Below are 25822 nucleotides of genomic sequence, written 5' to 3'. Positions count from 1 at the left end.
TCCCTTCCACTCCAACCCCCTGAAGAGTTTAATGTTCCGCTGAAATGAGTGAATAAAGCATAGGAAAAGCTTTATCCTCTAAGGATGTAATCTAAAACTATGCTCCTGTTCATTTAATGCCTGAGAAGTGAAGCACCAGCTGGGAGTTCATCCGGATTCCAGTAGGGCCTGGCTGTGCTCCGCGGTGTCATCCAGCCCCTAAGGGCTCAGGACCCGCAGCGAATCCTCGTCTGCTCGGACCAGGGTGTCTTGCTGCTTGGGGGACAGACACACACACATACATCTCCCCCCATGGTGCTGTGCAGGGGGGACAAAGAGGGCTGGACGATACCCCCCGGCCCCATGTTTCACCTGGCAGGGTGCAGAAGAGCCCCGCACGGTGCGGGACCGGACAAAGCAGCAGACACCGAGCGCATCCGAGCCGGGCATGTGAACGGCGCAACGCCGAGCTGCGGAGGGCAGGGCGAGGCGAGGCAAGACAAGGCGAGGGACTGCCCAGCCCCGCCTGCCCGCCCCCGGCCAGCCTTCCTTAGGGCTGGAGCGGGACCTTCCCGGTGAGTGCAGCCCCGCCCGCCGCAGCTCCCGCCGCTGAGTTTGCTCCGGTCCCTCAATTGTTTCGCTCTCACAAGAACTTTGTTTACAGTCCCTTGTGCAGCGGGCGGCATCCCCCTCTTATACGTGCTCCGGGCTGGTGTTCGCTGCAGTCCTGCCCGGCACTCGGGAGGTAAGGCATGGCTCTGCTCACTATACTACAGCATGGTCTAGCTTAGCTCAGTTTAGTTTAGTTCAGCATACTATACTATAGTTATACTAGCATGGTCTGGCATGGCTCGGCTCAGCTCAGCTTAGTTTAGCACAGCTCAGTTCAGCTCAGCATGGCACGGCTCCGCTCGGCATACTATACCATAGTATGGTCTAGCACGGTTTAGCTCGGCATAGCATAGCAAGGCTCGGCTGGGCTCGCAGGCGCAGGACCCGCACACACTGAGTGCCCGCGGGGCTTCTGCCCGGCAACTCCCGGTTCCCGGAGCCGGCGGGGCGCGCTGGGGTTGCTCGGGCCCTGCGGGGACCCGTGCGCCGGCCCCGGCTCCTGAGGCGGTTCCCGCACCGCTCCCTCCTGCGCTGCACAGGGTTTGCCCCAGGGGCTGGTGGTGCAATGGAAGCCTCACGGTACGGGCAGCCGGAGGCATGCTTTGGGCTTTCCCTGCCTATTCACCGCTCCTCTCGCTTGCATAGGTGTGCGCGGACAGGCACGACACGTGTGCTTTGCTTCCGTGTCTGTGGTGTGTTACAGAACGATTTGTTTGTGGAGGGGGCTGTCTGGTTTCCGTCCTGCCCCAGCTGCATCTGGAAACCCAAAAAGGTGTGAGAGCTCAGACCTGGTAATTATTTTACCGAAAAACTTGGTGATGGGAACTTAGGGCATCCCGAGGCGCAGAGAGCTGGCACGCACGAGTGTAACGTGTTCTCCTCCCTATGCTTCAGGGCCTGATACTGGAGCCTTGTAAGTACAAATCCTAGTTCTGTGTTTCCAGGAGCGTTCACATGGGGAAGAGTTGCAGGGTTGTGTTCAGGGTTACCACAGGCTGCTGGATTCCAAGTGAACTCTCTCTCTCCACTCAGTATGGGAGGACTGACTCCTTATACTGGTTTCCGTAGTTGCTTTAACACAAACCCAAGTGTGAAGCACGAGCATTATGAATTATTGGAATTTATATATGGAAAAAAGGGGTGTTTGAAATATTATGCAAGACACAGCCTCAGGTCTGTGGTAAAGGAGAAAACTTAATGTGACACACTGCTTCTGGGTAAATGTGAGAAAGGGGAGACAGTTGTGGTAGGTGAGAAATACCATCTCGTTGCACTTGCACAGAGAGGGTCAGCATGTGGAAAGCCTCCTGAGAGCACCACATTGAAATGATTCCCAGTTAAAATCTTGGAAGCTGAATGTAGAGATTCCTCGTATTCCTGCTTCTTTGGCTTTATGGTGAGGGAGGGAAGGAGGGGGGAAGAAATTTGGTCTGTCAGTCAGGGGGTTGGTAAAGACGTTGATTTAAAAACTGATGTGAAATGTCTGTGGTCAAATCAAATCCAGAGAAATGACTGAGAGAGAGATTAATCTTTGTAAAGAGTGATGCTGGCTGAGGGGCACAGATGTGCTGGGAAGAGCCTTTTGAACAACCATAACCATTCTTACAATAGGTGTGCAAATTGCAAGATTATTCCAGAGGTCTGCTGTTGGTCTGCTGTAACCTGGATTATTTATCTGAGGTGGGGGTTTTCCTGCATTTCCCTCCAGACTTTTCAAAAAGTGAAACTAGTTGCTGGTAGAGACAAGAATGTAGTCAAGGAGATAAGCAAGGAGACCTTTATTATTAGCTACCTTCATTAACCAGCTAATTATACTTTGGCTGTGTCACAGGCTTTTCCCAAGGATCAGCTGAAGAGCAGCAGCAGTTTGTGCCTGTAAATGTTTGTGAGCTGTTAGCATGGCCTAAGCAACTTAAAAGGAGAAGAAGCCCTTAAAGTTTATCATTATACAAGTTTATCCTCATGAATATATTCCCATCTCCACTTAGGACTCCAAATTCAGTGTGGAAATGAACTTCCATAATCATGCCTATACAGAAAGGGAATGTTGAGTAAGATTAGCAACATAAATCTCTGCTGCTTCATGAGTTTTACCCAGCTGCTCAGTGACTTCCCAGCTGTTTCTGCACTTGATTACAATTTCCATCACTGTTGTGCTGCAGAGTCTGCCTTGTCCCTATTGGAGTTACGAACCTTGTTCTTACAAATCCAAATAACAGAAATTAACAATAGCAAATATAATGGACTTATGTTTATTACCGTGAGTTCTTGGACTTAATTAGCTTGCCTGTTTGTTTTTCTGAGAGGAGTTTTTGGGTTTTGTTACAGTAGAGGGGGTTTTAGTGAGAAGAATGTTGTTATTGCCAGTTTACAGCTGAGAAAACCAAGGCACAGGGAGATGGAGTAATTTGCTCAAAGAAACTGGAGACAGAATAGGCAAAACCCCAAGTACTCCAAGTTGTGATTCACTTAAGTGAGCAATAGAAATGAAATTAAATGAGGTTTATGACTACAGAAATTCCCATGCATTATCTTGTCCTGCCTAGCTCTTTCTGAGGTCTTGCCTGGGTTGTGACATTCATCACTGAGATGTCACATCATCAAAGCAAAATTATATAGGGCCAGAAATGTGCAGCTGCTGCCAAGAAGAGAGGCAGAAACCCCTAGGAGAACCAGAGGGAGAACATCCCCTGCTTCAATTCGGTTAGCAGCAGGAGTCAGCATACAGCAGGAGCTTTGTTCTTAAGAAGCTGATAAATATCCAACAACTTTTCTTGTAGGAAACTTCCATGCTAGAATATTGTTACCTCCAGTTCAGCAACATCTGAACACTTCACAGCCTGGAGCAGCGCTTACTGCTGCATGACTCCCCCCTTGAATTGACATACGAGACATCTCAAGCCATCTTCCTCTGCTTACTGAGCCAAGGGATTTGTTCGGATGGATTTCTCCTGGACCTGGTAGGTGTGTGCGCTGCTGGATTTCATGGCTTTTCAACTTACAACTATTAGTGGGTAAAACGTTCCTCTCCTCTTTGTCTGGTGTTAGCCACAGATTGCCAGAGAAACACATTCTTCCTGCAAGTCACCATAGCTCCGTAAGGCAGTACTCGTGGTATGATTAGTGAGAGGATGCTGGTGTGGCTGGGTATCTTCGCCTAAATTTCTTACCCTGAAACTTGAACCAAGTCACCTCTTGGCATAAGTCAGAAGTGACTTTGCTGGCAATGAGGATCTCGTACCTTATTTTCTAGGGCTGAATACCTTTACTCCCACTTCAGATAGGTTCTGTTGTTTATTTTAGTTAGAGTCTTTCAATAGGGGTTTGTTTATTTGTTTTCTATGAATGCCTGGCTGCTTACATCCTATTACAGGCAAGAAATGTGCTTCTCAGAAGCCAGAAGGTATTTTGCCATTAATTTAATTTTGGTAGTTCAGAAGATTTTTTACAAAATTAATGCTAGTTTTGACTATATAAATGCATCTCCTTTCTTCATAAACCTCTGTACAAGACATCTAAGAGATTAATGTTCATTGGGGATGTATCTGAAGCAGAGGGACAAGGACTCTAGGGACAGGAATAAATATACTTTGACTGAATGCTGAAGTTTTTTCAGGATAATCATGTTCACTATGACCCCACTCCAAAGTCTTTTCAAGTTATTGGGAACTTTCCCTATTTCTGTGACCGTTAGAGTGTTTAGACTTTTGCATAGTTATTAAAATGTATTTGGATGTGAAATACCTTTTATATGGAAAATGGTTATTTTTTTTCCCTCTCTCAAATTTAATAATAAAATGTTGAACTAACTGAATATGGCTATCAAATATCAAAGATTAGCCCTATTCAATTAGTAAGATCAAAAGAAGGTGACATTTAGGGAGCACATTCTCCCATTGTGCCGAACTTCTGTGACATTTAATGGGTAAGTGATGCAGCAACGTAGTGGCACCAGTGAGTCTCGCTGCCATGTAAGACATTATTGAGAATGCAGAACTTGGGCTCAGGCCCATGTGGGGACAGATCAGTGGTGCTCTAGAGCAACCCCATGGCTTTCCCGGGCTCTTTTTGTCTGATCTAAAAGGCACTTAATCGTACATTAGAATTTGAAGAACAAAGCAACAGAACCTCAGAGAGCAGATCTGTTTGCTTTGTCCAGTAAGCACTGATCAGGTCCTGTTTCTGCCCTTGGAGATACCAGACACCTTCACAGCAAGACACAAAATCGTGGAACGGTTGTGGCTGGAAGGGTCCTCTGAAGGTCATCTGGTCCATCAGTGTCCTGCTCAAGCAAGGTCACCTAAAGAAATCTGTTCAGGTGGCTGAGGTATTGAGGATGGAGACCCCAAAAACTCCCTGGTCAACCTGTTCCAGTGCTCAGTCACACAGTAAAAAAGTGCTTCCTGATGTTGAGACTGAACCTTCTTGTGTTTTCAGTTAGTGCCCATTGTCTCTTGTGTTGTCAGTGTGCGTGCTCAGTTCCGCTGTGCTCGGTGTTGTCATTAGGAGGCTTCTCTGTCTTGTAGCTGCTGAACCCATTGTGGGATTGAGCCCTGAGGACAGCCCTGTACAGCAAGAAGCACTACTGAGCTGAGCGCTCTTCTTTAGGGCAGCAGAACAAAAGCTTTGTCAAACCAGATCTAAATTTTCTTTCTGTCAGTAGGGTTCAAGGAAACTCCGATACAAACTCTCTGACTACAGTGTAGCCTGTTTGTGTGTGTGTTTAAAAACAGAGAAATCTTTTTTCTCAGAAAACACACAGTTATAGGAGGTACTGAGATATAAAACCAAGGGCTCTCCACAATGGATGAATATATCTTAGCAACAAGGGTGGAGTGGTGGGAAAGGAAAAGGAGAATACAAGTATCTGGCAATTAATTTCCTAGTCACAGATGTGAAGGTGATAAAAGTGATAAAAGCATTACTGCATTGCCAGCACTCTTCCTTCTTCTCTGAGCTGCATATCATGCTGCTCATAAGAGCAAAAGCTACACAGCCTGTACCAGAGAGTAGTGGGAGAGTCCTGTGCACTACATGCAGAAGGAAAACCTAGTGCTTCCCTAGTGTCCCAGTCTCTGTTGTATGTGGTGGGGTGCACTGAGCACACAGCCATGGTAGCCTTGGCATTGTCAGACGCTCACTAACCCCCATACCACCACATTCCCTGCAGGAATTATGAGGTCTGTTCATGGCTGCCTGTAGCAGCAGAGAGTCATGGGCTCATCTTTCCCTGATCAGATGGACTCCAGTTAGGCACTAGGCACAGGGAGTCAAAAGCCGTTTTGCCTCATAATGCAGATGGAATCAAATTATGCATGCTCTCTGTAGGACTGAAAGTGTGTATACAATGTGGAAATAGGAGAAAAGTGACCTACTGTCACTAGAATGGTTGAGTATGACACTAAATTTCCCTCCCATGGAGTAACATGGATGTGGTTTCATGGACTTGAGTAATTTCCCCATGGAAGTGGTAAATACCTCAATGTTGGACACTTTTAAGATACAGCTGGACAGGGTGCTGGGAAGTCTAGTCTAAGTCATGCTTTGCCAAGAAAAGTTGAACCAGGTGATCCTTGTGGTCCCTTCCAGCCTTGTATTCTGTGTCTCTATGACTTAAAAGGGACCCATTACTTTTGCTTTCTGCTGGTGTTTGCTGAGTGCAGGGAACTGTTTTAATCTCCATTACCCCCACGTCCATATCTAGTCATGACCATTTGAATTTTTCACTGAGTAGCACTTGCACTGAGAAGAGGTTTGCTATTAAGTCCTGGGTTTTACTGGACCAGTTCTTGCCCATGTTATTGTGATGTGTATTGAAGCAAATCTGCATAATGTGTGTGTAGAGGTGTAGCTCTAAAGAAACACTGTGAAAAAGTGTGCGAGCAAGAGCAGAATTTTTAACCAAAACAGCCTTTGAACTTCACCTCCTCATCAGAAGATGCAATGCCATTGAAATCTAAACTGCATCCAGAAATACCAACTTTAGGATGTGACTTAAAGTAAGATTTAGCCCACAGCACTTTAAGGTTGGTGTCTGTCTTGGTCTGTGTTCTTTCTAGCACATGCTGATGACTACTATAAGAATTTATTGAGATCCTCCACAATCAGTAGTGTTACAAGGAAGCTTGTCCATAACCCCTTGTCATCCATATGTCATGCAACAGTAACACTTGGTTGAACTCATGCTCTTCTCTCCACAGTGCGCCATGTGCTCTGCAGTGCCTGCTCTAGCCTAAGAACTGACGGAGTCAAGGCAATCAAGATGACAAACGAGCCTATTAAAGAGATTCTGGGCGCTCCAAAGCATCCTGGTACTGTAACCATGGAGAAGTGTAATAACAATGACTGTGTGATAACCACCATCCCTCTTGTCAGTGAGTGCCAGCTGACTGCAGCAACAGGGGGAGCAGAACTCTCCTGTTACCGCTGTACCATTCCCTTTGGGGTGGTTATCCTCATAGCTGGCATCGTGGTTACTGCTGTGGCATACAGCTTTAATTCTCATGGATCGATCATCTCTGTGTTTGGATTAGTCCTTTTGTCATCAGGACTCCTTTTGCTGGCTTCTAGTGCAGTGTGCTGGAAAATCAGGCAGCAAAACAAGAAAGCAAAGAGGCGGGAGAGCCAGACAGCACTTGTGGCAAATCAGAGAACCTTGTTTGGTTAAAGCCAACCAGGAGGAGACTGGACAGAAGGCAGAACCTTTGTAAGTCAACTTGACTATTTATCAGTAGGAGAGATTGCAAGTTTTAATTTAACTTTGGAAATGAACTGAAGTGGAAATGGAATGGATTAAGAAATACTCTTTGAAAGTCTGCAAGTGTTCTTAATATTTTTCTTACTGCAGATTTGGTAGTGATTCTTTTGAAGACGGAGGAAAACCCACTTTTCCTGCACAGAAAGCGGCATCATCCTGACTTCCATCATCACAGCTGCATTCTCCAACATGCTGATCATGTTGGAAAGGGACTTGTGAAAACTAAGAATAGTTTGAGCTGCCTTGAAATGCCAGAATCTCCTTAAAATACACACTGTGACATTTGACCAAGGGAGAAGTCGTAGCATTTGAGGTGACTACAAGCTTATGGCCAGATTGTGACTTGTAGCTCAAAAAAGAAAAAGCAATAACAACCAAACACTGCAGATCACTCAATAAGCTGATTCTTGTATTTTATGTAACTTTCCCCTCCCAATATCTGTGGTACTTTTTCCCCTTTTTTAAACCAACTAATATTAATTTTGTTCTACTATTGAATAGAAATAGGTAGAAATATATAATGATATTGTCTAACCTAAATAACGGGGTATGATTATGGCTTAAAACGAGACTTTCTGGGTTTTCTAAATTAAAATAGTCAGGTTTAGCACTTTGGATTATTTTGCTATAAAAGTAAAAAGTAAATTTCATTAAAATAATATTCAGTGCTGCTAGACCTTTAGAAAATCTGTTCTTGCTATCAAGATATCTTGTATCTTCAACTTTGACTGCTTTATGATTCTATTTTTGTAGAACAGTAACTGTGAACATATGTACTGCTGATCTCCTCCCAGAATCTCTGTAGAGTGTGTATTGTAGTTTGATGGCCCATTCCTTTTGCAGGTTAACAACTCTGTTACTGGAAAACCATAATGGTCAGTTCTGCAGACACATACTGGCATGGTCACTTTTAGACACAACTATGAATGATTACTTGTGGAAGTGAAGTCATCTGTGTAGTAACTGTTTGCTGAATGAGCTTTGGGATTATGGATCTTTAGAAAAGCAGGTGCCAGGCGTCCCTTGTGTGTGCCTAAGATGTTTGATTCTGTAACTCTTGTGTTCCAGAGGTCTTCCAGCTTTTTTTTCAGGTAACGAATAATTGAGGGGCTGGTCCCGAGTTGAAGCAAACCAGAATGTTATTTCTTTATCTCTGTCCTGAAGGACAAGTGGTGTGGAGCCAAGTCACAGGCTTCCATCCCAGTGTGTGTGAGGGTGTCAGAAGGCAGAGGGGCTGCATGGAGCCCTCTTTATTTTTCCCCTCTCTGTTTTTTTGTCCTTAATTTTTCCTGACTCAAAAGGGCTGGATGTGATTTTTAGTTTCCACTGCTGCAGCGAGTGAAGCTGATATTAATGTGCCTCTTCTTTGCCCTCTGGTGCCTCTGGCATCCACAACAGCAGTGGTGATGCCACTGCAGAGCATCCCTGCCAACCAGGGGGTTTCCTTCCGCAGGTCATCCCAGAGCTGTATGCTTCACCTCCTGAAATCACTCAGCATTCTGGCTTAGGTGCCACCTTTTCCTCTGCCCTCCATGGTTTAAGCTTGTTACATCCATAATCTATCCCTGGATTTGTGCAGTGCACTTCATGTTTTAAATAGAGCAAGCTGTATGTATGGGAGGGGATGTTTGGAGTCAGTATTTGCGTTGCCACACTCCGTGGTTACCAGACGCTATAATAAAATCACTTGCATCAGAGGAAAGCTGACAACACATTTTAGCACTTCCATGGCCCTAACTTAATCACGGCAGGAAGCTTTCCTGCTGCTAGGAGAACATGTTGCGTCACCAGAACATCTGACACCGGTGTCTAATGTCAATCACTTTGGTTAAGGTCATTAAAAATATTAGGGTGTCCCCTTACGATGTACAGGTTTTGCATGAGTGACAATTTATGGGAAATGCATAGCATGATAAATAATGGAACAGGTGGAACTAAAGTGGTGTCTTTCCTGTTTAAAATGAGAAAAGTGATTGACATCAGCAAAGCTGGATAAGCTAAATAGGGCTATTTATTTCTTGCCCCCCTAGGAACACAATAGTTTTTCTGACTCTTTCTTCCCCCTCCCCACTTCTGTTTTTTCTCAGTGGAATTTTGCAGGCTGCCGAGGAGAGAATTGCAGGGACTGTAGAGATGCAGGGATTTGCACTACACACATGGAGTAGCTCAGCCCCATCATTCCCAGTCTGTTGTCCTCTGCAGAAGCCTTTCCCATGCGCAGGTCCTCCCTTCGCCATTGCTGTGATAGAGGCAAGCTTGCGCACGGTGTGCGGAAGGGAAGCAGAGGTGCAAGGTGAGCCTCTGCTCCAAGTCAAAAGAAAAGGCTGAACTCAGTGGAACAGAGGCAATGGCTTTTGTGGAGCATTTTTTTCCAGGGAAAGTATATATGAGTCAGAGTTGCTCTGATACTGCTAGAGATTTCCCTTATCTATCTCTACTCTGTTTTATATTTGCCCTGAACGTACAAGGACGCAGCACAGTGCCTGCACTACCCTCTGCCTTGCTAAGTGTGGGCATCCAGGCATTAAGCAGCATGTGAGCAGTGACAGCCAGCCTTGTGCTGACCCTAGGCGTGATGCCCTAGCAAGCAAAGTTTCAGCTACTGCATGGTCCCAGGATACCAGCTAGCAGACAGGTTGAGAGGCCTCTAGGTAATACAGGGCTGCCACAGCACAAACTGCTGAGCTCAGCAGCATCAGCTCTATCCTGGTGGTACAACATACATGCACAAGCCTCTCAGTATCGACCAGTGAGTGAAGCCTGTGCAAGAATTCACTTTTGTTCGTCCTTTACTCAGAAAAGCAAAATATTAACTTTATGGGGAAAAATCCCAGCACTTGGTCTTGGTGTCCAAGGCAGAGGTTGTGAACAGTTTAGTCAGAGACCTTATGCTGTTGAAGACGTTTTCATATGTTTCACTGCTGAATTGCCACAAGGCCTTAGAAACTGGCACAGACTTCACCACCATGATTTGTGTGCATTGATTTTGGGACAACCTGAAGTAGCAGTAGCTTCTTTTCTGAATGACCAATGATGACATCCAACACAAGTCTTACAGTCTATGTTTTTCATTTCTGCAAATCTACATATTACGGACTTTTTCATTACTTTCCCTGTGCCCCTGGTGCTGGTTCCAACACAGGAACAATACCTTCTTAGCCCTTAAACCTCGAGTTGTTCTGAGGGAGGTGTTACACGAGTACAGTGTGGCAGGTTTGGCACCTTCATTTTCCAGAAACCGGTAATTTTGTTAGATCTGAAATGTTTTTTACAAGGGCACATCTGCAGTGCTTTTTACAAGGGTCAACCTCGTCAAACTGGTCAGCTACAAACAGCAGAATTTCAGCTTCAGTTTCTGAACCCCATGACTGGATTGATTTGGGGTTTCATGCTTGGATGCTGGGCCAGGCAACCCAGCAAGTCTTTGCTACACAGCCATATGGAACTCCAGAACTGCTGTTTGGTGTTTCTCATGGGAACCTGAGCGGCAGAAGTCAGCCTGGAGGATGCAACCCTGTGGAGATCACAATGACTTTCCAGCTCAGAAACACCTTTCCTTCTGATGCAAAAACGCTTTGAATGCGACAAATGGTATTTCAGTTCTGGGAGAGGTTGGGTGGGAGCTGATGCAAATTTTATTGTCACAATTGCTTGTCTCTCCCTTCCTGAAAGCTCTGGCAGCATTGCACAAGCAAAATTGCCCTCACAAGGATAGAAAATTATCTAATAGGGGAATTGCGCTGGTGCACCGGGCAAACGTTACGGTGATCTTAAATAATAATTTCAAACCCTAAGCACAGGAAATTGTGTCTGTAACTACACCCTGTATTGCTATTGTACACAAAGGCAGTTATAGCCCAGGACAGTATTTAAAATAATAATCAGTTTAGGATGACAATGCTTAGTATTTGTTCAAGTCTAAATGCCCAATTTACGATTCCCCAGTCACCAACGTGATGTGACTTGTACGTGATCGTGGGTCTAATACCAGAATTTGCAAAGAAACTAAAGAGAGAGAGAAAGAAAGGGTAGATTCATGGACTTGTGTTCAAGAATTATGTTCCTCTGCCTTGGACACTCGGGAGAGCTCCTGTTACCAAACAACGAATGTACAACATTACTGCAGCTCAACAGAACAGGAACTGGGCTCAGAGTACGGAATGAAGAAAGGCTTGAGAGTCTCATCAGGATCCGGAAGGGTCAGGCCAGGAACAAGCCCTCTGGAATATCCCGTATTCTTGCCTCAGCTTTGCTTATCCGGAGCCAAAGTCCAGGGCTAATGCTCCTTTAATCTGATGTGGAGGTTGTTGCATATTATTAGCAGGTTTCACCTGATTTGTTTTTACAATGGGCTCTGAAATAAGAACAGAACAATATTGGCAGCCATCTTTTTGCATATGTATTTCCAATACCTCTGATGCCTGTAAGCTGTAGGGAATTTTTAGCTATATCAGTATAAATCTTTGTCAATTACAAAGGGCTTTGATATGTAAAAGTACATTAACATACCAAGAATTGCACTGTATGATGTGAAACACTATATAAATCCTGGAAAAGTTCTATGTGTAGACTATATCTTACAGACTAAACCACATGGGAGAACAATGGTCTTAAACTGCAGAATCAACTTGAATTTTTGGCTTTTATTCAGGTTGTTGATGTCACTATTAACATGACAGAGGACCTAATCCTTCCTCTTGTGAGCAGGCAGTTGGAGTCCTATTGTCCTAACTCCTACACCCAAAAATTTGCATTTGTGGCAAACATGGTGTTTTTGAAAAACACTTATTTTTGTGTTGATTGCTTCACTTCTTCACTTTCTGTGCTTTGCAGACTAAGAGAAAAATGTATTAAACTTTAAAAACAGAGGAAAAGAAGAAAGAGAACACAAAGAACAGGACAGCAAATGGGCACTGCAAAAAGTCATGGAGGGATAGCAGAGCTTTACACAAGTACCTTGTTGAAAGACAGAGATTTGTATAAATATGTAAGTCTTGTTTCTGATACATCCTTGCCTGTATCCTCAGGTTTTTTCCTATAAAATACCTAAGTCTCCAGGTTAAGATCAGTGTTAGATCTCACCTCGTATTTCTTCTCCTTTTCTGTTTCCCAGGAACCAGTTAGCTCAGTGAAAGGCAGGAGCTGAATTTCATACATCCTTTGCAATCTGACTGAAATCAAATGGCCATTTGGGATTTGCAGAGGCAGTGCCCCTCTGCTTTTGGAAGTTAGAAAGCATTCAGCCACAGTCTACTCTAGAAGAGGTAGGCATTACATAGAGGTAAAGATTTCTGTACTGCAGCAGGAGATGTCAGTGAATCATCTATTAAAAAAAGTCAGTAACACCAGAGCAGCCCTTCACCACCTCTTCTCAGCCACATTCCCTTTCAATCTGAAGGCCCGAGTTTGTGAATAGAGTTAACAGCTTTCCTGGAAAACTGGCCCATGACATTATTTCCTTGTGAACTCCATCCACCTGTCATGTTAGGGCTTGGTGCGATGCCAGCACTGGCAGGAAATAATAGGCAGCAGGATGCTGGTGTGTGTCGATGGCCCTGACCCTCCCATTCCTGAACATGAATAAGCTTCGCGCTCTCAAGGCGTCACAGCCACAGGACCCACAGAAACGCATGGGTGGGATGCAGAGCCACTAAAATAACATCCAGCCGCCCTGAGCTGCGGCAACAGAGCTGCATGGGAAGAGATGGTGTCACATTCTTACTGCCGGCTGCTCTTTGTTCTCTCCCCTGCATTCTGTCTGTGCTGAGGATAGTACAATGGCTGCTTAACAAGGAAACAAAAGTACAAAGTAGGCCTGCATGTGAATTAGCTGAGATTCCCCAAAAGAACACAAAAGCTTCATTGAACAACTTTCACCACTTCAGGAGAATGCATTGGGTGGGAACAGGAGTTTGAATATTTTGCAGCTAGCTTTCTCCTGATACTGCACTCTCGTCTCTGGGAAAGGTAGTTCTCTTCAGTATTTAGCAGGACAAATGCTTGGGAGATTAAATGATGAGTTAGGGGAGCCCAAATCATCCCTTAAATGAGACTTGGGTTCAGTTTATGACATGGTGCAAACTGAAGTGTACATTCTCCAAGATTACCTCAGTAGCCCCCTGTCAATCTGGGTAGCCGGTGTCCCAAAATCCTTCATAGGCACTGGGCAGAGTGCAGAGAGGAGGATAGAAAGACTTCTTATTCCCACTCACTCCTCTGCCAGATCACATGTGGCAAAATCTGTTTAGGTTCTCATATGGCAATTCTTCTCTGAGCTACTTGGAGTATTAATCTGGAATATTAGTCCTCTTGCTGCTCATCTCAAAGCTATAGAGGTAGCTGTGCTCTCCTGAAGGACATCCCATTTTGAAACCCAAAGTCACTAGTCCATTTGTTTTAATATCTTGAGCTGTTCTGGATTGGTAAAAAAAGAGAAAAGATCACATAGACATGCACACATATGGTCCTTTGACTAGATGTAAGGACAAATAGCCTGAGATAAGTACACTTTTAATGCTTGCAGCATAAAAATGCACTCCCCCAAAGGAAGCTTCTTCCCAGGGCTGATGGCTGAGAGCCAGAATAATTGCTGGAAGGGCCAGGCATGTTGGGGCTGGAGCTGGAATGAAAGTTTGTTTGTAAGCCAGTGCTCACCACCTCCCTGCTCCCTTTGCAGCTTTATGGGTAAGAATTGTCTGATCCCACAAGCTAGCTCTGGCTTCATGTGGTGATATGTCTGTGCCTCTGAATCAAACCATGATCATTTTTCCTCATCTTCTGTGTAATGGAAGAGCTGAAATCCCACTATACTTCACATCATGTAACTCAAGAGCTCTCCTTAGTTAAGAGTGCTGGAGGCAGATGCACTGGTCATGAGAATTGGCTTAGTCTCCTGGAATCAATGGGGTATGTCATGCATGACCATCTGAGTTGCCACTTCTGTTTTGATTTTAGCTAGACAGAGACAAAGAAAATGTCATTCTTTGCCTACCAGCTGATGGTGCTTGAAAGAATGACCTTTGCTGTCACCCAAGCAAACAGCTTTTCAGTCATCACTCTGGCTTCTAAAACAAATTTGTAAAGAAACATTCTGGTCTCTTAGCCATTTTCCTGGAAGTATTTTTCATAAGAAAATCCAGTGACTGGGGCAGTCATTGCCTGATCTGGAACAAAACTGGTACAGCTTAGATTTAATGAAATCCAGGCTTGAAGCAAACGAGGTTTGAAGATGGTCAAGTTATTGCTAATGTTTCAGCTCTTACAAGCTGAGTGATTACGTGTAATAGGATCAACACCTTCAGCTGCCTTTTAAAATTAGGAAAAAAAACCCCAACAACCAATAAACCAAACTTTTCTTCCCTTGGCAAAGGTATTTCAGTACCTGCATCACAGCAGCTGGAACATGGCAGTGCCAGCCCAGCGCCTTGTTCCGAATCCCCAGCGCCGCAGGGCTGCCCACGCGGCACCCTTTGCACAGCACCAAGGTCCCGTTGGCCTCCTGCAGGGACACCAATTTTGGATATTTTTGAGCGCCATCTACTGGAGTTTTACCTGGTTTATCCCTGCACACAAACTGTGCTGCCTATGTATTCATAGATACGTAATACAGACAGATAAGAGGTTTGAAGGATTTCAAATTGAGGAGGAGAATGAGAAAGTAAGACTTAAGCACCGCAGTGCTCCCACGACTGATGGGCATCCCTACAGTGTCACAGCAAGCTCCCAGGTTTTCATGGTTATGATATTCCACTATTTCCAAATGCTGGAGTTACAGCTGGTCTGAAACTCCCAAGGGAATAGTCTTCCACTGGAATATGATGATCTGATTAACTCCAAACTTTTCACAGAAATGTAAGAATTTTGTTGCTTATTAATTTTTCCAGGAAATTGTAATCATGAAGCATGTTGCATTTTTGACTGCATTGTTTTAAAGAGCATCAAAAAGAGAGAGATGACACAGAACATCTTCATCTGCTGAAATGAAATATTATACACCTATGTGAAAGCTGTATGCCTTAATCCATGCATAGATAAAATCCAGAAACTGAGATTTGCATCCTGATTTGGGAAGGTAATAAAATGAGAACAGTCCTGGAATTTTTCATGGGTTGAATTTCCAGACTGTACAGAGCTCCCATTGCTAAATTTTTATTTCTGTATTCCATGTTGATTTGAGAGAAAAGAGCCTGGCTTGGGTGATTCTTTCTCTGTGTTTCTGTCCATGCACACACTGCTGATACCTTGCTAAACCCTAGTCCTGCCGACATCCTCAGTCCAGCAAAGCAGACTGTTGGCAGTTCCAGTTTCCTGTAGCACAGGCAAACCTTTTGTACTTTTTCCCTTTGGGCAATTTTCGTTTTCCCAGTGTTAGAAGTGTGCGAGGTCTTTCCAGCAGGGAAATGCACGTTGCAGGCAGTGAGGCCAAGCGTACAAAGAGAAAGGAGGCTCAGTACAAGTTACAACACCGACATCTGGCATATAGATTTGACGTCTCTGTCACCTCCTTTGCTGGACAATGCTCTGTCCCCAGAGTGAAGGCTTTGTTAAGCATTGGAACTCTGCAAATGTGACTGGCATTGCTCTGCAGAGTGCTTTGAGAGAGTTCTCATCTATATGGATCTGCCATTTGAAAGGAGGAAAATCTCAGGTCTTTCTAGCATCACACCCTAAACATCAGGTATTTGGGAAGGCAGCTCCTGCTGCAGAAAGCTGTAGTCTGAACACCAGACAGCAGACATGAAGTTGTATTGAAAAATGGTTTGGAGCAAAGGAGAGAAGCAGTAGTTGCCAGTTTTTACCAGAGCTGTTCAGGCTTGGGCGCTGTTAGCTCCTGATGTTGACACATCATCTGCAAGAGACAACTTCTGCTTCCATCTCATTCAGCCACTCATTTTAGCTCCTTTGGGACAGGCTAGCTGTGCAGAGGGATCATTTAATCACAGATGAGTCTGAGAATGAGCCATGTGAAGGATAACCTGCAAAGTCACTCTTCACTTTCTTTCCAGCTTAAAACTGGTATTAGGAGGGTTATTCTGTGGTAGGATAGTGCCCATGTAGGTGCGTAGGGCACGGTGCAGCAGTGAGCAGATATCTCCAGTGGTCCAGCAGCTCCGGCAGCCCAGCAAGGTGTGCAGGAAGCCAGTCACTCAAAAGCCCCTGGAGAACAAGTATTACAGGCAGGAGAGGAGAATAAATCTACATTTGAGCAGAGAGAGATGCTGTGTGCCAGGCATTGATGGAGTGAGGTGGGCAGAGCTGTTCTGCATCTCCTGTGCATCACAGGCAGAAGGAGCAACAGTGTAAATTGTATTAAATGGTCTGATTAGATTTTTCTGTTTCCAGCAAAATTTAAATCCACCTTGAACCAAAGTTTTCCCTTGGGCTAGTGCAGCAGTTCAGCTGAACATAAAAGATGCTATTGAAGCAATTTTTGGCATGGAAGAGATTAAGTACCGTGAAGTCAGAGCTAAAAGCTTGCAGTTCAGCAACACACATAGCATGAAATTACATTCCTGAACATGTGAATTATATCATAGTCAGAACTCATGGCCATCTGACAACTGCCTTGGGAAGTTTTATATTAAAGTCCTGTCAAGCATTACAAGTGTCCTAAAGTGATGATGGAATGACTGATTAGAGAGGGGCTGGTAGCATGGCTGGCAGCTGCTAATGAATGGCCTTCAACTGCAGAGAAAGGGTCCTAATGGAGGAAGAATGGATTCTACAACATTAGGTCATTTTAGAGGATTTTTGAGTCTGTTTGTAAATGAATGTGTGCATCCACAAAGTAGGCTCTTACGAGGTCAATGAGCACAGCTAGGTGCTTGAAAGGGAGAAAATAAAAAGCTGTGTTGTTTTTTGAGTGGAGATCTTGGTAGCAGGTCCAAAAAAAGAACTCAGCTCCTGTCTCCATCTTCTCTAAACTCACTCTTTCTTGCAGAGAAAAGAAAGAAAAGTCCATTTTTTAATAGGATCTTCTTAAATACTGGCAGGTTTCCCCTCCTCTTACTTGATACAAGAAGCAGAAATAGGGGAGTTTCTCATGCATAGGCTGTGTTTATATAACTCACTCTTATCATATGACGTTAGAACATTTTGATAGTGTTTGCCAAATACAAGCTTGTGGCTCAAATTTCTGGATACGTTTAAACATTTCCTAGGTGGGCTCATTAGCTACACTTCCCATCAGACGCTTGTTTCTAATGGATGAAATTAGTTCTGATTTGATTTTCTCAGACATTATTTGGTTGTGATTTTGTTGGTTTTAACATCTCGTCAGTTAAACAGCATAGTATCTTTGTGTATATAAGCAATCATCCTGTTACGCTTTATTTTTCTCTTCAATAAAGTAGATGATCTAAAAATATTAATTCTCAAGTTTAGAAACGTGCCCTGAGCAGCACACCTATTAAAATATACAATATAAAGAAACTCCAGCACTTTCTTTATTCTGGATCCACCAGATGATATCTTTGTCTCACTGGTGATAATAATGCAACTTTCAGATCTCCATAAAACCAAGGTCATACTCACAGATGTTTCTCTGTTGCCAGCTACTTTTTCATTATAAAAGGAGTTTCATCTTCATAACAGTTTTATGGCACTGAGGGAAGAAATTTGTACCATTCTCTAAATCAAAACAGAAAACAATTTCCTTCAACCAAATTTGAGGAACTTTTTAGTGTAGATGCCTCTGTCAGATACCTGCATCACAGAATCTGTCAGTGGATCTTTCCACTCTTTCTGTGGGTTTTATTCAAAGTGGATTCATTTTCTACAAGCATGAAACTACACTAGAATGTATTAAACCAACATCAGGGAATTCAATTTCAGGGTTTCTCTCTCATAGTGAAAGTCATTTGGTTTGGGGCCATCAGTTAAGCAACACAAAATCCCAGCAGAGCCACAGTGCAATTACAATCTAATCACATTGCAGTGAAACTGCAAAATAATCTCAGTTGTCATTGCTACACAAAAGGTTGCTGTTAGCTGTCAGTCTCTCTATCACCAACAGGAAAGTCAACTTCCAGACTGTTTACAAGCCTTGCTTAAGGAACACTGGGCCTAAATCCTAAACAAACTTCCTCTGCCATAATTGCTAACATAATAGCACAACGTGGAGACTTTGTCACTAGAGATCCATTATTCTTTAAATCGCTATATCACAAAGCCAGCTCACTCTTTGACACTCATTTTGTATGTTCAGATGCCAGAGGTTCTTGGTAGGATCACAATGAGCTGAGAAAGCAGCCTGCCTAAAGACTAGTGTTATTTGAAGGCATCCAAACAACAGCAATTACACTCAATATCAAATCCCCTTATTCCCTGGTCTATGTATTTTATTTGGAAGCCATTGAATGCATTTGTTCAGATGAAAGTCACTGTGATGACTGCACTTCAGGATGACTTTCTGCTATTGTTGCAAATTCAGCAAAGAATACAGAGATGCTCAAGGTTAAACAAGGGTGCCACTGCTCTGCTGAACCAAGCCTAATCTAACGCGTGTAACTCCTGAAGCAAATGCTGTTTGATTTCTTGTACCTCTGCCCTTCAGTGCTAGTTCAACTGGTCAAGTAGAAGGGTGAAATAAGGTGTTTGTCAAACCACACATCGTCATGTTGCATACAGTGGTTTGTATCATGGTTTGTACAATGAAGGTTTCAGAACTCATGGTCACTATGATCTAGGCCAGGGAAGGAATTTGCATACAGTGGGAATGCTTTTTCAAAGTTGAAACAATACAGTCTTTTTTCATGTCTTTCAAGGAAGGTTTGGAGGACAGCCACATACATTTTGAAATCTCTGGACCAGAAATAGGCCACCAAAACAGATTTTGCAAGATGGATATTTTACAATGAAGGGAGGGAATGGATCTCTTGTTCATTTTGGATCCTAAGAGTAATATTTCGTTGTTCTCTTTCCAAAACAAAAGTAGAGCAAACAGATTGCTTTAAGTTCCGTATTCAGGAACGTTCCAGTAACATCACACCTTACGCTTTAGCTTTTGTAATACATTTTCCTTTAGCTCTTGAGAGCAGGGTTCTGGCTTCTGATGAGTTAACAGCATGTTCTCCAGTGTAATGATTCTGGAGGCAGTAAGGGAACTGTAAAACAGAACCTGGATATAAGATACAACATGCTCAATACTTCAGGCAGACTGCTCTCTATTTTTCATTGACAAGTCTTAGAGTTCATGTTTAAAACTAAGGAAACAACACTCAGAACACCCACTTTGCCCAGTGTAAAGGTCCTTCTACCTTTCTGCATGAAACAAAATCTCTTGGGCTTTTATATACATGCCTGTGTGCAAAAGTGTATGTGTGTGTATATATATGTTTATATAAAACCCAGCCTTTAATGTTATCCCTTCAAGGAATGATATCATATTTAAAAGTACTTTTGTAACCAGAAGTATCACTTTCTTTGTGCTTTAGCAACTGATTAACTGAATTATTTACAGCTGCCAGCGATCTCAATTGGTTTCTAATGCACCAGAAGGCATTATAAATGCTGTTGCAAGTCAGCCTGAATTCCCACTATGCTGAAGGCACTTTCTGACTGCAATAGGATATGCAGGTTTGTAAGGCTGTGATTCCTGTGAGTTGCTTCTGTAATTGTTTGATATACTGAAAAAATAAGGATTTAATTACAAATTAAGAAATTACCATTTTTTGTGGTATTTATTGAGCCTTTTGGTGCAGTTTGAGAGGTATTAGTTCTGCTATCCACTGAAGCAGAAGAAAGCTGATTAGAAAATGTATATTCCCCATAATGTGATGTTTTAGAAAGATAAGCATACAAGGTAGCTAGTTTTGATGCTAAATAAAGTTCCCTATGTGATCCCTTAGTTGCATAGCAGGATTTAGTTTTGCTGTATGAGTATCCGAATACCCAAATTCTGGCTTTTACTGGAATTAGTGCCTATAATGCAGCATGGATTTTAGCCGATGGAGCCAATATAGTACTTCTACGATCTTCAAAATATTGTGTGTCTTTAAAGTGTTCTGGCAGGATTACATCCTCCATTGCAGTATACCTATACGTGGGAAAGAGAAATGTAACCAATTCCCCTGCTGACCTTTATCTTATTGTGTCTATTTAAAACAGGAAGAGCATACCCATTGGCCCAGCTAATACCTTAAATAACTAAAAGACACCCTGCTATTCCCAATTCCTGACTACTTCCTTGCTTACTTCCCTCCTGGCTAGCTGCAGCTTGCATATATATTTATATACATATGCAAATTTTCAATTCCAGACAGGTCTTGCCCAAGGAAACAAAACAACATGAATAGGCTGAGAAAGTTGGGGCTGTTCAGGCTGGAGAAGAGAAGGCTGCGTGGAGACCTCATAGCAGCCTTCCAGTATCTGAAGGGGGGCTATAGGGATGCTGGGGAGGGATTCTTCATTAGGGACTGTAGTGATAGGACAAGGGGTAACAGGTTAAAACTTAAACAAGGGAAGCTTAGATTGGATATAAGGAATAAATTCTTTACTGTAAGGGTGGTGAGGCACTGGAATGGGTTGCCCAGGGAGGTTGTGAATGCTCCATCCCTGGCAGTGTTCAATGCCAGGTTGGATGAAGCCTTGGGTGACATGGTTTAGTGTGAGTTGTCCCTGCCCATGGCAGGGGGGCTGGAACTGGATGGTCTTAAGGTCCTTTCCAACCCTACCTATTCTATGATTCCATAAACTCTCCTACAAGCACTGCAGGGTTAGGCCTGTGGAAGGGCTGAACCATCTTATGGCAACCCCATAATGTTCCCTGATCTGCTGTCTAAGGTGGGTGTTTGCTAGAGGGTCTGTATTTGAGGCATCCCAGCTGATTCAGATGCTGCTTCCCTCTGGAAAGCTGTGTGCTCCAGCACCCATCAGGTGGGTGTCCTTGTTTACTGCCCCCAAGGGCATTAGCAGTTTCCATGCTCTGGGCTGACCTGGCTGCAGTGGTTCTGGTTTTCCTCAGCTGTTGTGCTAGTCCAGTTATCTTGAATTTAGTCCCTTACTGTGCAGGCTAAAGAGAAATGTTCCGCTTTACATAAAATACTTTGTGGTTGATGGGGTGGAACAGAATGATGAGGGAGGTGAGCTTCTGGCCAAGTGTGGAGGGCACCCTCTCAGGTAAGAAGAGACCTGGAAGTTCGTGTGGGCCAGCACTGTTGTGATCAGATCTTTACCTAGTGTCGCAATGGGAGCCTCCACCAAGGCTTCTGAGGTCAGGCACTCAACTTTTAAGCAGTTATGGAGAAAATGTGTCTGAGGCTCATCACTCAGGCTCTCTTAGATGCTTTTGTTTATCTTGCTGAATTGTTTATCTTTTGGTAAGAAACTTAGTCTCTTGCTGCCTTTCATTTTAAGTTAGATAGAAAATGTGTTTAATGTATGATTGTTTTTAAATGCATGTATAATCACTTTTGCATTTTTCTAGCCTTACATGCAGACCTTTAACTTTTTTAATAAGACTGGATTCACATTGGTCTTGAGCAGTGTTCTTTGTGTAAGGAAACTGGAAAGCAAATGCACTTAGTGGAGATCTTGAGGGAAAACACTAATGTTCTAGGTCTGTTTGTTTTGAGTGTAGGTGTTGGTGCCTTATTACTTAGACCTGGATTCCTCCCACTTTCAAAGGTACTTTAAAATACATATAAGGCCTTTAGGGATTTTAAAAAGCAAAGAAGTTTTTTCTAAAGCCCCTTAGGAACCTGGTACCATTTTGAGCATCTGGATCCTCAGGCACTTCTCTGAAATCTGCAATTTGCCACTAGCCTGAGTGATCTGGACAAGGTAGAAAATGGGTCGAGACTAGAAGAGCTGAACATCCTGGTGTATGTCTGGAGTTTGCTCCAAAATGCTGAAGTAAAATGCTCTTTTATCAATTCCTAGAACAGTAGGGAGTAAGTATGGTCACCTGGACCTGCAGGAACTGAACTGATAGAAGCCATGCACCAATGGATCTGGGAGTCGCTTGCACAGCTTCTCAAATCAGAAAAGCTGGGGCAGATCCTGATTGCAGGGTCTCAGAGCAGCATCCTCTGTGTTTTCTTAGCTACATTTGGTGCATGTCCATTTGGCACTTATGGAGATCCAGCTGTTTTCCAGCGGTGAGCAGCTGAATGGTGTGACAGAATGGCAGATACACTCCAGCAGTATGTGCAGATGGTTGTTATTTCAAATGGAAATGTTTGGTTTTTATTTGTGAAGTATGTTCCCAAGCAGATAAAAGGACAGCTCTTCGTTGTTTGTAGTGGTGCTTGAGCACTGTTTACTGAAGAAGAGGAGGCTGAGAAAGGACTTGGTTATCATGCAAAGCAGGGCAGGAGGAACTGAAGTTAGCTTTTGCCTTGGCTGATGTTTGTGGAAACTGTGCTGTGACTCAGCAGGCTGGCAAAGCTGAGTTCATCTGCCTAAATGTGTGGGGAGCAATGTTGCTTCCTCTGAATGGGCTGCACCTGTGGGGAATGGCTGGGGATGAAGATGCCCTAATGAAAAGGAAAGTTCCTTCCTGGTGAACGAGATGAACCCCTGCCCTTCATCTTGCCATGTCACTGCAGCCTGACATGTCCTCTGGTTACCCCCTTGCAAGAGTTGTCAACCATCACTAGCAGGAGGCTGCGGAGGTGTTGGCTGTTGGCAACCCCTGAGCTCTCTGAGCTGCTGGTTCACATGGCCCAGGGTCCATGGGTGTGTTCTGACATGTCCCATACAGGCTGGACCTCTCCTGAAGATGGTAGCCAACAACCCATGTGGTTTGACAGACATACATGTGGTGAAACTGTCATTATGAAACATGTAGTTTTGGGAAAGGAGCTTACTTGCAAGAGTGACTGTTTTGGAGTGAGTCAGTATATCCACATCAGCACAGATGTGAGGCAAGTGGGAGGAAGAATCCTTTCAGTGTTGTGTAAAATCTCAGCAAAACTTGTATCAGAAATACCAGAAGCTTGCAAAGGCATTTACGGAGATAATGTTGTAAAGGAGGCAGCAAAAAGAAGTAATTGTAGAGTTAAAAATCATTTACCACCTTTATTACATGGAGGAAATATGGCATGGGATGAAAGGAAGAGCTTTATTTGCTGTTGAAGATGTTAGATTCCATGTGGTAGACAACATCCAAAAATATGAAGTCACTTCCAAAAAACACAGCTGCTTGGAGAGCTATGATTTCCATATGACTGGCTTGGATGAGAACACCTTGGTGGCAGTCTCAGGACAGGAATGTCGTCATGAGCACTGCTGAACTTAGAGATGACTGGGTTGTTTTTCTGGTAGTACTCAGGGACACTATTGTGATGCTAGTCTTCTGGAAAAAAGATATTCCCTGGAATTAGCACGTTACAAGCTTGTTTAATGGATGCTCTGCCCCAAAGACATGAGATTAAGCAGGCTGTTCTATTGCTCTACAACTTTTATAGATTTGATTTCTCTTTAAAGGTGTATTCCAGCTTAGGCTGTTGGCAAATTAAAGAAATTACTGGATGCAGTCCTGGGAATGATGTTTTGCTCAGTGTAAAGGGCCTGAGACGAAGGGGTGTGATACTCTCCCAAGAGACCATTGCTGTAGGAGTAGAATTCTGAGTACTTCAGTGCTACTGAAAGTCATTAGGACTTGGCATTGACTTCACCTTCCCCAGTGTGTTTTTGTAGCTGCACAGTGGAACCTCTCTCTGAGGCAGAAGGCAGTATCCTCGTGCACTTTCATGCTCAATTCTGTAACCATAATGTTTGTTTTCTGTCATTTGAATCAGACCTGGTATTTAGGTGTCATTGTAGGAAAAAGGTGGGGTTTTACCCCTTCACTCTTGCTGTTAAAGAGCAATGGAATTCTTTAGACACTTGTGTTAAACTTGTCAGCCACTGCTCTGAAAGATTGATCGACGACTGAGAGAACTGAGCCCAGCTGCCTGTGAGGTCTGGGCTGTGCAAACCCCAAAAGAGCCTAAACACTCTCTGCATGGGGGAGAGGAGCCTCGGCTGCCGTGCAATCACTTATGTCAGCAGGCAGGGGATATTCCAGCACTGGGCAAATAAATACACCCAAAATGAGTGACCTACTGAGAGAAAGTGACAGCCTTGGGAATGGAGGTGGTGAAGCTCTTTGAATGTAATGTACACTGGAGCAGCTGGGGGAGGAGGACTGGGGTGGGCTCTCTGGCTTCAGTAACGTGTTGGGTCCTGTAGTGTTTGAAGGGAAAAGAATGACCACTGTGTTCTTGCAGAGATGTAGTCAGCCAGACTGAGAATGGTTTCTTAAACTGCTGACAAGTCTGTATAAACAAAGCTTGCATGGATTGATCTGAAGCTTACAAGAGCTCATTGACTTTAATTATGGTTCAGCAGAAGTAAAACTTGAGCTAGAGGTACTTGAAAGGTGGAAAGCCCAATGTGCCCAGCCTGAGTGGGTATTTGGATCCTGTGGGTGTTACTAAGCAGTTCTTCCCTGCATGCAGTTTCCATGAGCCCACAACTGGTTTTTTTGGGCTCTGTGCACCATAACAACTTTGCCTGGATATGTATCTGGGCATCTGGCACTGGATAGTAGTATTTTCTGTAAATTGCAAAGTTGTGTCATCCAACCACTGAAGGGGTGATTGTGATAACTTCTCCTCTGAAGACAATGCTTCAGAAAAGGCATTTCAGAGGCAATGTGGGATGCTCTTCAGTTTCACAATTTACATACCAACTACATGTGTCTTAAATGTTCCAGGTGTAGATCACAGCCAGAGATAGCAATTGGAAACGCTCTTCCAGTGTACCATGCTACCTTTCTGATCATGTTTTATTTCTCTCCATCTTCCCTTGTCCACATCCAGTGTTTGGTAGCAAGGCCTCCAAATTGCTGGGTTTATATCAGTATTCAGATTTTTCCCTTCATGCAAACAATGGGGAAGGTGAGCAAAAGCCCATCCAAGGCTTTCTTGGGACTTTCCTACAGACCTCCAAGGACTTTGGAGCGAGCTTATAGGTGAACAAACTGTTTCAATTAGAAAGGTTATGTTACAAATGTAATCCGTGCAGAGCATGAAACATCCTGCTGCACAAATCCCGGAGCTGCTCCCTTCTGTTTCTTGCCTTCTCTTCAAGCTGCTACAGAGCTTTCCAGCATGTGATTAGTTTCTCATGGAGAACAGCTTGTGTCTTAATTTTTTTACTCCTTATTTTCAAACCAACACCCTCTGATTTGCCTCATCAGGTCTAGAAATCATAATGATTCAACAAAGATGTGGATGTGGGCTCGCTGGGTGCTGCTTCTCAGCAGACAGTGTGCTGCGTGTTCAGTAGCACGCCTTGGCTCACAAACTTTCCCAGCAGGAAGCTTATAATGAAAGGGTTATTGAGCAAGAAACAGAAAGATTTAAACTAAAGTCACTCCCAACTGAACAGCTGGCTTTGTTTTTAATTTGTGCTATCAAGAAGGGATGGGGGTAGGGAGGAGGAAGTTTTCCCTCCTTCATGTAGAGGACATCCATGACCTTCAGG

At 43.8% G+C, this 25822-nt stretch overlaps 1 protein-coding gene across 3 annotated transcripts; it reads left to right on the top strand.

The window, feature by feature from the left end:
* Window positions 1-448: 448 nt before the first annotated feature.
* Window positions 449-10125, top strand: TMEM100 (transmembrane protein 100). Of its 3 annotated transcripts, none has more exons than XM_057418547.1 (4): window positions 449-724; window positions 3372-3551; window positions 6792-7297; window positions 9436-10125. In XM_057418547.1, exon 3 carries the CDS (start codon window positions 6854-6856, stop codon window positions 7256-7258), a length of 405 nt encoding a protein of 134 aa, XP_057274530.1. In that variant the 5' UTR covers window positions 449-724; window positions 3372-3551; window positions 6792-6853; the 3' UTR covers window positions 7259-7297; window positions 9436-10125. The 3 variants fall into 3 exon arrangements, with proteins under 3 accessions (XP_057274530.1, XP_057274529.1, XP_057274527.1); XM_057418546.1 differs by lacking the exon at window positions 9436-10125 and adding an exon at window positions 7439-8291 and having other exon boundaries at window positions 451-724; XM_057418544.1 differs by lacking the exon at window positions 9436-10125 and having other exon boundaries at window positions 460-724; window positions 6792-8291.
* Window positions 10126-25822: the final 15697 nt, after the last annotated feature.

This window comes from Pezoporus wallicus, unplaced genomic scaffold, assembly GCF_028554395.1.
Source record: "Pezoporus wallicus isolate ANWC-B61680 ecotype Strahan unplaced genomic scaffold, APGP_CSIRO_Pwel_v1 contig_3710, whole genome shotgun sequence".
In the NCBI taxonomy this organism is placed as follows: domain Eukaryota; kingdom Metazoa; phylum Chordata; class Aves; order Psittaciformes; family Psittacidae; genus Pezoporus; species Pezoporus wallicus.
The sequence above is the reverse complement of the archived record's forward strand: the minus strand, read 5'-3'. Positions and strand labels throughout refer to the sequence as shown.